The 13,359-nt window shown below is 38.6% G+C and overlaps 1 protein-coding gene across 7 annotated transcripts in view; it reads left to right on the top strand.

Annotated features, from left to right (window-relative positions):
• The window catches only part of scel (sciellin), an 80,463-nt gene extending 70,199 nt beyond the window's left edge, over nt 1-10,264 (top strand). For all 7 annotated transcript variants that reach the window (XM_072577928.1, XM_072577931.1, XM_072577927.1 and 4 more), the window contains 3 exons: nt 3,532-3,640; nt 4,736-4,838; nt 8,286-10,264. In XM_072577928.1, coding sequence (XP_072434029.1) covers nt 3,532-3,640; nt 4,736-4,838; nt 8,286-8,302 — 229 coding nt within the window. In that variant the 3' untranslated portion in view covers nt 8,303-10,264. The remainder of the gene's footprint in view (nt 1-3,531; nt 3,641-4,735; nt 4,839-8,285) is intronic.
• The last annotated feature ends 3,095 nt before the right edge of the window (nt 10,265-13,359 follow it).

Raw genomic sequence — 13,359 nt, 5'->3', positions numbered from 1 at the left:
CTGAACTCTTCTCTTCCTACTTTGACACCATCCTGTTTCACTTAGTACAGGAACTCTCCACCTACATTCATGACACCACCCATGCCCTTCACCTCCTCCAAGATTTTCATTTCCCCGGCTCCCAAGTCTCATCTTCACGATGGATGTCCAGTCCACGTACACATCGATCTGCCATGACGAAGGTCTCCAAGCCATCTGTTTCTTCCTGTCACGCCATCCCAACCAGTACTTTTCCGCCGACATCCTCATCCGCCTGGCTGAACTGGTCCTCACCCTCAACAACTTCTCCTTCCAAACCTCCCACCTCCTCCAAACCAAATGGGTAGCCATGGGCACCCACATGGGACCCAGCTATGCCTGCCTGTTTGGCGGATATGCAGAACAGCCCATCTTCCACAGTTACACCGGCACGACACTCCAACTGTTCCTCCACTACAGTTCCGAGGCGCTGCCTCGTGCTCCCACGAGGAAGTTGAATAGTTCATTAACATTACCAACACCTTCCACCTTGACATCATATTCACCTACACCAGCTCGGAAACCTCCCTCCCCTTCCTAGACCTCTCTATCACCATCTCTGCTGACCAACTAATCACAGACATATACTATAAACCCACCAACTCCCACAGCTAGCTATACTACACCTCCTCCCAGCCTACCTCTTGTAAAAACACCATCCCTTATTCCCAATTCCTCCAACTCTGCTGCATTTGTTCCCAGGATGACCAGTTCTACCTCAGAAAGTCCCAGATGGCCTCCTTTTTCCACGATCGCAACTTCCCTTACCATGCGGTTGACGATGCCCTCCCACGGATCTTCTCCACTTTACGCACCACCACCCGTGAACTCCACCCCTCCCAATGCAACAAGGACAGAACCCCCTTGGTCCTCACCATCCACCCCACCAACCTCCGCATACAACGCATCATCCTTTGCCACTTCCTCCACCTCCAAACAGAACCCACCACCAGAGATATATTTCTCTCCCCACCCCTATCAGTGTTCCAAAAAGATCTTTCCCTCCGTGAATCCCTTGTCAGTTCCACACTCTCCCCCAGTCCACACCCCACTCCTGACACCTTTCCCTGTCACCGCAGGAATTGTGAAACATGCACCCACACCACCCCCCTCACCTCTGTCCAAGGTGCCAAGGGATCCTTCCACATCTGTCAGAAATTTACCTATACCTCTACCAATATCATTGACTGTATCTGTTACACCCACTGGCCTTTTCTACATTGGGGAGACAGAACGCCTACTTGTGGATCATTTCAGAGAACATCTCTGGGACACCCGCACCCACCAAACCCACTGCCCTATGGCTGAACACTTCAACTCCCCCTCCTACTCCATCAAGGACTTGCTGGTCCTGGGCCTCCTCCACCACCAAACCATTACCACCCAATGCTTGGAGGAGGTACGCCTCATATTTCGCCTTGGGACCCTGTAACCACACAAGATAAATGTGGATTTCAACAGCTTCCTCATTTCCCTTCACCCCACATTATCCTCGTCCCAACTCAGCACCACCCTCCTGACCCATCCATCACTCCGCCCTCTGACCTATCATCTTCTTCCTCACCTTCATCCAACTATTGCTTTTCCTGCTACCTTCCCCACAACCCCACCCCCCTCCCACTTATCTCTCAGCCCCAACCCACAAGCCTCATTCCTGATGAAGGGCTTATGCCGAAACGTCGATTCTTCTGCTCCTCAGATGCTGCCCGACCGGCAGTGCTTTTCCAGCACTACACTCTCAACTCTGACCTCCGGCACCTGCAGTCCTCACTTTCTTCGAGTTGTATTCTCAGGGAGGGTGTAACCTAAATGAGGTTTTGTGGCATAAGGGCTGGTGTCACTGTCTCTGAGTCAGAACCTGATCACAGTGACTGGTGGAATTTAAATTCAATTAATAAATCTGGAATTGCAAACTGGTCTCTAATAATAATCACAGCAACTATCATCAGTTGTTATAAAATTCCACTTGATTTACTGTTTTCCTTCAGTGAATGAAATTTGCCATTCTTACCCAGTCTGGCCTGTATGTGATACCAGGTCCACAACAATGTGGCTGACTCTTAACTGTGTTCTGAAATGGTGGAGCAAGCCGCAGAGATCAAGGGCAATAAGGGACAAACAACAAAAACTCTGTCAGTGATGCCAAAATCAGATGAAAAAGTAAATTTTAAAATGTCAAGTGGTATCATTTTTATTAAAATTATTGGTAAGATACAAAAGTGTTTCAAATTCTGAATAACATTTTATAATATCTATAACTATTAGTGTTTCAGAAAGGTGGTAAAATTCCATGTAAGGGAATTTTACATGTTCATTAAACGAGTTTCTTTGGCCTCTTATTTTCTGGATTTCTACTTCTCTTTCTTTGATGCCTGAAATGCAACTTACAATGGACAGTGTTGGCTTTGGTTCAGAAGAAAAACAAACTTACTAAGCATGATTTCACATTATTATGGGTTTTTCCTTTTGTTCTTTTATTGTTAATTGTCACAGTTTCTGCCTGGACTTCCAGCTTAAATAGGAAACTGTCTGAAATTAGATTTAAGTTCATGCCCAGGTAATGAAGTAGGTGGTGCCCATTTTTTTAATATTCAGTTTCAACAAAACAGGTTCGTAGTTTCTTGAAAGTGGAATTGCAGTTAGATAGGATAGTGAAGAAAATGTTTGGTGTATTTTTCTTTATTGGTCAGTGCATTGAGTTGGGAGGTCATGTTGTGGTTGTACAGAACATAGGTAGGCTACTTTTGGAATACTGTTGTCAATTCTGGTCTCCTTCCAACAGGAAAGACGTTGTGAACTTAAGGGGTTCAGAAAAGATTTATAAAGATGTTGCTGGGGTTGGAGGGTTTGATATAGGAAGAGGCTCAATAGACTGGGCCTGTTTTCCCTGGGTTGTCGGAGGTTGAAAGGCGACCTAATAGATGTTTATAAGACCATGAGGGACATGGATTTGGTAAATATATAAGGACTTTCCCCTTGGTGAGGGAGTCCAGAACTAGAGGGCATAAGTTTAGGGTAAGAAGGAAAAGATATAAAAGGGATCCAAGGGCAACTTTTTCACACAGAGGGTAGTGCATGTATGGAATAAACTGCCAGAGGAAGTAGTGGAGGCTGGTACAATTCCAGCAGTTAAAAGGCATCTGGATGGGTATTTGAATAGGAAGGATTTAGAGGAATATGGGCCAAATGCTGGCAAATGGGACGAGATTAGTTTAGGATATCTGGTTGGCACGGATGAGTTGAATGAAGGTTCTGTTTCTGTTTGTACATCTCTATGACTAAAACAAGGTGATGTTTGTTTTTTTTGCTCTATATGTCAAAATGTGCTATGATACTAGAACAACAGAAGTGATCAGAAAAAAAACATCATTTGCCTTTTATTTTCTTCATGTTTCTCTCACTGGTATGCTTCTCCTGGAGCAGGTAGCTCAATTTGAGTGCTCGGGCAGGCAATCATGATGCTTTTTTAGTATATTCTCAGTAATTTTGAAGAAATATTTGTTTGGTTTGCAGGAGATCCTCGGATAAAAATAAGTGCAGCCAGTGCTACAAACCCATCGAACACGGTGCTAGAATGATCTTGGAAGATCTGAACATTAATTGCCATGCAGCGTGCTTTAAGGTATAAGTGTAGAGTAACAAAACTACTTAACCTAGATCATTGCACTGCAATAGCTAACATTAAAAAATACTACAATGTGCTTCTTCCATATTGTTTACATCATTTAAGATTTTTAAATTTAACCTATTTTTCTAATCAACCTATTCTAATCAGCTTATTCAGAAGTATTATTACATACCCTTAGTACAGATGGGACTTGAATCTGGGTCTCTTGGTCGAGATAGGAATACTACCACTGTACCACAAAGGGTCTCTCTGTCATTTAAAAAAAAAGTATTTTCCCAATCAATCTATTCAGAGATATTATTACACACCTCTCTGAAGCATGTGGGACTTGAATCCAGGTCCCTCGGAACACTACCACTTGCCCACAAAAGAGCCCTTATATGTCATTTACTAAGCAGTGTGGTTAATGGTTTCTACATTTTCCCTCTCGCCCTGTGGGGAAACAGGGGATATCCATTTAGAAAAAAAGCCTTCCATCATCAATTTATTTAACATCATAAAATCATCATGTGCTGAGTTGAAGGCCCACGTGCATTCTCTGACACGCTGCACAATTTTGACTTCAGCAGGCAGAATTCAATCTGAAATCGAAATGAACCTCTCTCTGTCAATTTCACCATCTGTATGAAAGATTTACTAGCCAAGCATACATTGATCACAACTAGAACATACAATGCGTTTTTTCAAAAATATTCTTGACAATAAAGGAGAAAACAAGCCAGATATTCTCTGAAACCTTCCTGATCGCTTCTCAAAGGATTGAGCTGGGATTTACCCATATCTGCTAATCTATAAAATCTCCTCCCAGCTATGAAGTACTAATTGATCTCAGGTGTTTCTATTTAGACTGCCCCTCTCCCCTTCCCTCTCCCCAGTGTATGTGGCTCAATGGGATAAGTTTTTAGATGTTGCAAATGAATAACTATGCTCCAGAAGTGCATGAGCTATAAGTGATACTATCTATATCCAGCCTGCATTTCCCAAAACCAAAATTATGCTCTTATTTAATTTGGCTTAGCTATAATGTTCTAGTTCATTGTAAGCAGTTTACACAAAGTAAAAATTATGATGATGCTTTTCTTATTGCAGTGCCAAATTTGCCACACCTCTCTTGAAAACCTGAGTGCTGGTGACAACTTCTGGGTTCACCAACGTGTTGTGCACTGTGAGAGATGCTATGATAACGTACAGGGTAAGTGGCAGTGTTAATTGTGTTTAATAAAAAAAAATTCATTGAATGGCCTCCCATGGCCTAGAACCCTGTCACCACGCTCCCTCCATTGGTTACCTCATGCAACCATTGTCAGTGCAATGGATCAATAATGACAGATGCAGTGCTAACCCACATGTTTTTCATTATTGAAATCTCAGTAAAAAATCCAGCAGTTATCGTACAGTCTATAGAAACAGGGCACTATCGCAAATCAGAACAATGCAGAGAAAGCAAAAAAGAAGAACTTGCATAGGAATAGGAGAAGGTTATTCCACCCATCATGAAAATAAGATCATCACTGATCCATATAAACCTTTACTTGCCCTGTGTCTTTTACAAAACAAGCATATTTAAATGGGCAGTCAATTTCCACTACCAAGTTCCTATAAATAACAATGGGATGATAACCAGGTAAAATGTTTTATTAAGGGATAAACATTGGATGACACACCAACAAAAACATTACACCATTCTTTAATAAAGGCAGAGGTTGCATCCTTTTAAACTTTTGGATTGTTCATTCAATGTTCAGAATTAGGTATATGGCTGGCCCAAACATGAACTACACACATTGCTTAATATGCATTGTCCATTAAAATCTTTATTTTAAGAAAGGAAATAAAATCAGCACTTGACTCCTTTTGTGCTGTAGGAACAGTCAAAAAATTCTTTGCAGTACCATTCATACTCATGTTACTTGTATCAAACTCATTGTCCTAAATAGAAAATGAAAAACTATGAAAGCTAAATACACCCTTGCTTTAGATTAGATTACAGTGTGGAAACAAGCCCTTCGGTCCAACAAGTCCACACCGACCTGCTGAAGTGCAATCCACCCATACCCCTAACCTAACACGACGGGCAATTTAGCATGGCCAATTCACCTGACCTGCACATTTTTTGGACTGTGGGAGGAAATCGGAGCACCCAGAGGAAACCCACGCAGACACGGGGAGAACGTGCAAACTCCACACAGTCAGTTGCCTGAGGCGGGAATTGAACCCAGGTCTCTGGCGCTGTGAGGCAGCAGTGCCACCATGCCGCCTTTGTCTGACTTGTTAAAAATTTCAGAGCCACGGTTTTGGTTCTCAGCTTAAAAAATATTAAAACTATTCTAGGAACTGGGCAAATTTAACTGCATTGCCACATTCTATATCCAATATTATTCCAGGCTGGAATTCTATAGTTGTAATTATATTGCTGACTGCTGCATGCAGAAACACTGAAATAATAGTTGCTGCTTATGATAAAAAGATTTTAAACTAACCTAGTCCTATGATAATTTTTGCAGCTTAATACAACAAGAGGCCACATGTTTTGTGGAATAACTTTTGACTTGATTTTTTTTTCACATTTTATCTTATTAAAACGAAGACCTATTTCATAGTGTCCTATATCCACTCACTGAAGGAGGTCTTAAACTGTGTAAACTAGGGACAATGATTTGCTCTTTCATTTCGTGTCTTTCCCTACCTATATTTCCATGAAAATGGGAAGAGGTGTAAAATGAGCTCCTGATTTGCCATCTGTTTATGCCATAATACAAAATCAATTTCCTTGTGAACTCTGATGATTCTGTCTTCAGTAATGCTGAAAAGAGAGATATTTTATACTTGTCTGGATAATTCACTAGAAATACCAAAGTAAAGGGAAGCAACACTTTTATCCTTTGAGATACGACTCTGTTCTTTTGCAGTCAGAAAAAAAACCACTTGTGCATTCACTTGCCTGTTTCAATTCAACAAAATAGGTGTCAGCCATTCTCTAGTTAATTTTCCAGGACAATGCCTTGACCAAACAGTCTCTCTCTGCCAAACAGTCAGTACTCTGCTCTCATACAATAAAAATGTTATTTTTCCTTTTACTTTGCTGTTTCTTTCAAATTGGCTTGATGTGTGCAAGATGGAGAGCTTCAGTAAAATGTGTTTATTCTTTAGGCCTCAAGTTGTGTACTATAAAGTGACAATTTATCTTCTGTCTTTGTTTCCTCTTGCAATCTTCAAGCACTTAAAATTAAATTTTGCTCCAATGAACCATTTCCATGCTAATTTTTCCTTATTTGTTTCCCTTCTTCACCTCTTGGTTATTTTTCATATTAAGTATCCTAGCTCTAGACAAGCACTTCTTTAAAAGTGGAAGCATGATTCAAGCCTTTTTATGAAAAGTAGCCTAGTTTTCAATGACTTTTTATTTTTTGTAACGTGTATCAAGTTGTAGAAAGTATATGGATCGTTGGCATAGATATTGCAGTCAGTGAAAAAAGACACTCAAAGGATCCAGTAATCTCTGGTGTGGAGTTGTCCTTTCTATGTGAGTTTGAATCTTGAGTCAGGTTAAGTGAATCTCCAGGTGTTTAACAACAGCGATGTCACTAAGTTGATTGAGCAACTAATTGCAATTAAGTGTTTTTCACAGACAGTAAGCTTGGAGGAGGTGAAACGTACTGATTATCTCTCACTTTGCAATAGCATTTTATAGAGTGATGTAAATAATTATGACATGCATATGAGATTAAGATAGTTAAATTATAATAAACTTGAAAGCATATAAAATTTATTAAAGATATGCAAATTTTTCACAGTGGCGAATCTCGACTCTCCATAAATATAAAATTAGATTTTCAAGGCCAGAGAGATTTTTCAGAAATAATTATCACCTTAGTGCATGTTAAAAATCTAGTTATACTTCATTCAATAGGCTCTAACATATTCACGGGATTCAATAGTGAAACTATGAGTACAAAATGGCAAGATCTCTTCAGCTATTTCTAATAGATTATAATCTATATAGCATTAATTTTACACTAAAAGGGGAAGTCCAAACTCCCAAAAAGCAATTTCTTGATTTTTGTGTTTAATTATGCATGCGCTGACTCCAGAAGTTACAATCAGTTTTGATATAAGTCATGATTTGGAGATGCCGGTGTTGGACTGGAGTGTACAAAGTTAAAAATCACACAACACCAGGTTATAGTGCTTCCAATTAAACCTGTTGGACTATAACCTGGTGTTGTTTGACTTTTAATTTTGATATAATGTGACAGTTCCATTCTCGTGCCATCTCGCATTATAAGAAAATTGCACAATTGCCACTCCATTTAAATTAATGGGGCTGGAATTGCATTATAGCCAATACAGGTAAGGAAAATTTGCATTCTACAAATAACAGTCTAAATGTTTCAATTGCGTTAAGGCCAATTTGCGTTGAAAAACACGCGTTATAGCAGAATCGACTGTATTATTGTTGTCAAGTATGACAGTAAATGCTGATTGCCATCACTGACACTGCATAATCCAAGCTGTTGTGTTCATCCCTTACTGTGATATGTTTTATTGTCTGATTGCAAAATACATGTGTATGCAGTAGTGCATGATGGAACATTGTAATCTCTTTCAAGTCTGAAAAACATTTCTTCTTTTTTTGCAGCACAACTGTCATACTAAATTGATACATGGACGAGTTTACCAGTGTTTCAACTACTACAATTTCAGATTTATTCGGATTAAGAGGATATATTTACACTGCTTTATGAATTTTAGAAAAATCTTTTAAACAATTTATCATTCCCTTTTTTCATTGTAATTTCTGGACTTTATTTCAAAATAATGGAATACAGTTTCATTAGTACTCTTTATGTATGCGTTATATTTTCGGGGGCAAATTGCTACAAAATGCCTGCATCAATGGAAGCGAAGTCACTGCTTTAAGAACAGCCATGAAATAACTGTTCCATTTGATCAGTATATTGGTGTTCCAGGATCAAATGTGATTTCTTCCTCAAAATGATGCTCGCCAGCCTCTGCTATTGCAAACGGATAACTATTTTATTTTCTAAGCATTGTGTTCTACCTGTATCTAGAGAGTAGTATCTGTTGCCCAAATTATAAAAGATCTACAGATGAGGTACCGAAGTAGAATGACATGTATTATTAGAACTGAAATCGTCTATCTGTTACCTGTCTTGCAAAAACAGATTCAGTTTTTCAAGGCAGAATTACATGACTTGAGAATGTAACAGATGCAATATGTCAAAAGGGCAGCCTATATATTACTGAGGGTTGAGGCCTGTTCATCTCTGCACAATCCAATTAGGCAATATGTGAGTTACATTTTTTTTTAATTTGAAGAACTGAGGTAAATGGTATTGTGGGATAAAATCTCCTTCATAGTATTGCCATTGCTTTGATTATGTGAACACCACCCTAATCATCATGACAAGATTGCATGTTTAAGGGCTGGCACTGTTATAAATTCAATATTTTGTTTCTGAAATTTAACTCTTAGCTTTCAGGTAAACTTGAGATTTGCAAAATTCTTAAGTGTAATTTGGAAAAAAAAAAGTGAGTTCTTTAAAATCAAGGGTTAGAAATTTGAAAGGCACACTTAAGCTAAGCTCTCTTTTATATAATTTCTGTAGTAAATTCTGCTTTTAGGGAGGTTTATATTTCTATATGGTAAAGGAAATCTCTAAACGATATTAGCATTTTATTTCAATTACTATTGATATCTATGTAACAATCTGGGTCAGATTTTCCTTTTGCAGTCTTACAGCTGATTGTACTGATGGAAGTTGCTGACAAGATCATTCAAATAAGCTGTCCATGGGCATGACACATTATGGTGACATTTCCACCATGTAATTTATAAATGTCATTCTGTTTGCAAGGGGTACCAGCTTAAACTTAATTTAGCTAAAAAATCACATTGTTTATGCTTGTTTTTGCTCTTGGTAGCAACAAACAAAATGAATAAATATTAATTTTGCATCTTCTAACACCACCTCTAAATGCTGCAAACAAGAGAGTCTGGCCCATTTGTATTTGACACTTTTTACATATAGCTTAGATTTCAATGAACAAAAAATATGGTTTGAACCAATTGAGAATTAAACAGAAAGCAGAATCAGTGGACCCATCAATTCTATCTTTAGAATTCTTGAAGATCACACATATCACATCATCTATAAAAGTAGTCTTTTATATTCACTGGAGAACTAACTTGTGAAACTCAATTGGTGTTTATTACTTTGTTGACCAACAGACTTCACAATTGCATCAGGAATGTAGGATGAAATAGAGGACTCTAACTTTACTAAAATCTTTGAAAGCTCAATCTGCCTAATTCAAAACCCCTTGTAATTGACAGTAAATATAAATTTAAACAAAAATTCAGTGGTGAGAATAAACACATTAGCAGGAACAATGCTTTGGTGGATCAAACTATCATTTGTCAGAAAGTTCCCATTCTAATTGAAATCTATCTGTCAGGAATGTGTTAACTAAAATGATGTGCTACATACTAATGCAGGAATATTTAGCAAGGAAAAATGTTGGTACAGTGCTATTTTGTTAATGAACTCTAATGTTGCGTTAATAAAAATGAAAGAACTGACCAAATTAAGTAAATACTGTTGTCCTTTAATGACGTGCTTGTTCCATTTCTTACTTGGAAATCACTTTTGATTTTTTCTTTCATTGATAAGTTTTATTTGACCCAGCCTTTCTATTATCATTTTAGTCATACATACAAAACCTATTAGACCATTGGGCAATTTTACATTTGGCTATGTTTACTTCAATTTCTCTTCTCTTTTATTCAGCAAGCAGTACTTTTTAACAAATATTTCCATACTGATCCTGTAGCTCTAAAAATATTAAATGGAATTTTGTCAAAACTTTTAATTCATGGTCTAATAGGGGAACAAAATTTGCCCCAATATTCTGAAATCTTGGTCTTCTCCTCTGGGGCAATTACATTTCTAAACATTTAATTCTGAAGAGATCAAGTTCCTTTTAAATCTAACCAGCGCCTATTATTTCTTCCCAATGACATCTCCAGACCCAGCCATCCATTATCAATTCTTGCCCTCACTTTAGGAGTAGAACTGAAAGGAATGTACTCCATACTTAGAAATGTAATTTCCTGTGTCAAAGAAATTGATTGACAGTAATCAACACCTATCACGTAAACACTGCAGCCTGTAATCCTGTAGATTGTAGTGCATAAATCAGTCTTTGCAGTCTCACAAAGATGAAGGCAGACTTGCACAGAATTCAAATTGTGAATTGTTGGTCTGGATGGTTGCCATTTTCCAATGTGAAAATGGTGATTCATATTAAATCAATGTGGCACACTGAAATGATTAATTGTATGCAGATAGAAATGGATTAGTTGTATGAAGATAAACTCTAACCACAATCAAAACATTTTAAAATCATTGAATTAATTACTTTTGGTACCCAGTACAAATAGATCAAATAAGTTATTTTGCCAGTAGCACCATAAAGATCCCACTCTGATTCAGATGTGGTGCTCTGATTTTCAGAATTATCCCCCTCCCCTACAGTGAGACACCTTCTTTCGTTGAGTTGGATATTCCGTGGTTTTGTATAATCTGATGACACTTTGCGAACTTCCGACAATTTGCTGATGAAGTCATAAAAACCATTAGCAGGGCACACACATTTCCACTCTTTCTGAAGGTTTCTTCTCAAATAACCATCACCCATTCCACTCAGCACCCACATGATCCTTGAATGGCTTGTTGAGGTGGGTATCAAAAGGTTGAACTATGGATGTTAAACTTCCTTGTATAACCGCATTATGGGTGCTATGTTTTCATAGACACCTGTTGAACTCATTGGTATATGGGATCTGAATATGACTAATGTTAATAAGCTGCATTCTTTACTTAGGCCATCCAGCCACCTATTCAACACATCATCAATTCATAAGTTCATTTTATTCTATTCATTCAGCCATTGATATGGGCGGCACGGTGGCACAGTGGTTAGCACTGCTGCCTCACAGCGCCAGAGACCCGGGTTCAATTCCCGCCTCAGGCGACTCTCTGTGTGGAGTTTGCACATTCTCCCCGTGTCTGCGTGGGTTTCCTCCGGGTGCTCTGGTTTCCTCCCACAATCCAAAAATGTGCAGGTTAGGCCATGCTAAATTGCCCGTAGTGTTAGGTGAAGGGGTAAATGTAGGAGTATGGGTTTGGGTGGTATGCGGGTCGGTGTGGACTTGTTGGGCCGAAGGGCCTGTTTCCACACTGGAAGTAATCTAATCTGATATGGATGCACTTAAAAATTCCTGGAAAAATATAGAATTTTTACAGAGTTTACATTTGAAAATTATGCTAGACATTATGCTGATGTGACATGATGGATACTTATTTTTCTGCTGTTTGATGATGAATCATTGGAACTGGTCATTTTAACACCAGGGTGACTTGGTAATTTCTGAGCCTTTTGCCATAACACTAGATTGCTTTGTTCCATAAACCTACTACAACATTAAATAGCCTGAACACAGCTTTTAATCTGTCCCACTTAAATGTTTATATATACACATTACATTCCACATGAGGGTGTAATCATTCTGATGATTTTCTAGCACTCATTCTGATACATATTTCTCTAGATCATTGGCTGGTCCCTGTTCCTGTGGTGCATTTGGTTTAGGGTTTTTCTTCAAGGTGGAGTCCTTCTTTTTCCATACAAACAGAATTCCTGCACTTGTTAGGTTAGCAAATCGTAGGATATGGAGTTGGAAAGCGGCTTTGAAATTAATTCATTTTATTGGAGGATCCTCTTCTGTTTGTCACTTATGGTGCCATGCATGCTCTGGTCCCTGTGAGTGTGCCTGAAAACCTCACTCGCCTTCTTCACAACACTGCCTGCTGCTTGAACCTATGCACTGACCTACAGTAAAACTAAGGAAAACACATTTCTTTTGTCAAACATTGAAGCTGACTATGAATGTTAGTACAGCATTGCAGGACTGCCAAGAGGTATCATTATATATGCCAAGTATAGGCAAAAGCATGACTTTTGGAACTGTAAGAAAATAAGAACATGGGAAATAAGAGCAAGAATAGGCGATTTGGCACATTGAGTTGTTCCACTAGTCAACAGAATCATCGCTAACCTGCCAGTCCCTCATAACCTTCTTCTCCCTGTCAATCAAAAATCTGTCTAACTCGGCCTTCGCTATATTCAATGAAAGTCTCCACTGCTCACTGGGGAGAGAATTCCAAGTGCAAATGACCCTTGAGAAAGATAAATAAAATCTTCTCATTTCTTGTTTATTTTAAACTGTGTCCGCCAGTTATGGATTCCCCACAAGAATATTTGGCCTCCCAATATTTATCCTGTGAAGCCCTTCTCAGAAGTTTATATATTATAATAAGATCACCTCTCAGTTTTTAAAATTCCAATAGCTATAGGCAAAATCTGCTCAATGTTTCTTCATACAATCATCCTTTCATTCCAAGGATCAGCTTAACGAACCTATTTTGAACTGCTTCCAACCCATGTAATTCCACCCGTCCCCAACTTAAGGAGAATAAAACTGCAGGCAGCATATGGGTTGTGGTCTCTGTACAGTTGCAGCAAATGACAACAGGACTTTCACACTCCATCTCCTTTGCAATAAAGGCCAACATTCAGTTTAACCTCTGTATTACTGCAATTTACTACACAATTTATACAAAATGATT

The sequence above is a fragment of the Chiloscyllium punctatum genome, chromosome 9, assembly GCF_047496795.1.
Source record: "Chiloscyllium punctatum isolate Juve2018m chromosome 9, sChiPun1.3, whole genome shotgun sequence".
Taxonomy (NCBI): domain Eukaryota; kingdom Metazoa; phylum Chordata; class Chondrichthyes; order Orectolobiformes; family Hemiscylliidae; genus Chiloscyllium; species Chiloscyllium punctatum.
Note: the sequence above shows the minus strand (reverse complement) of the source record. Positions and strands in the feature narration are given on the sequence as shown.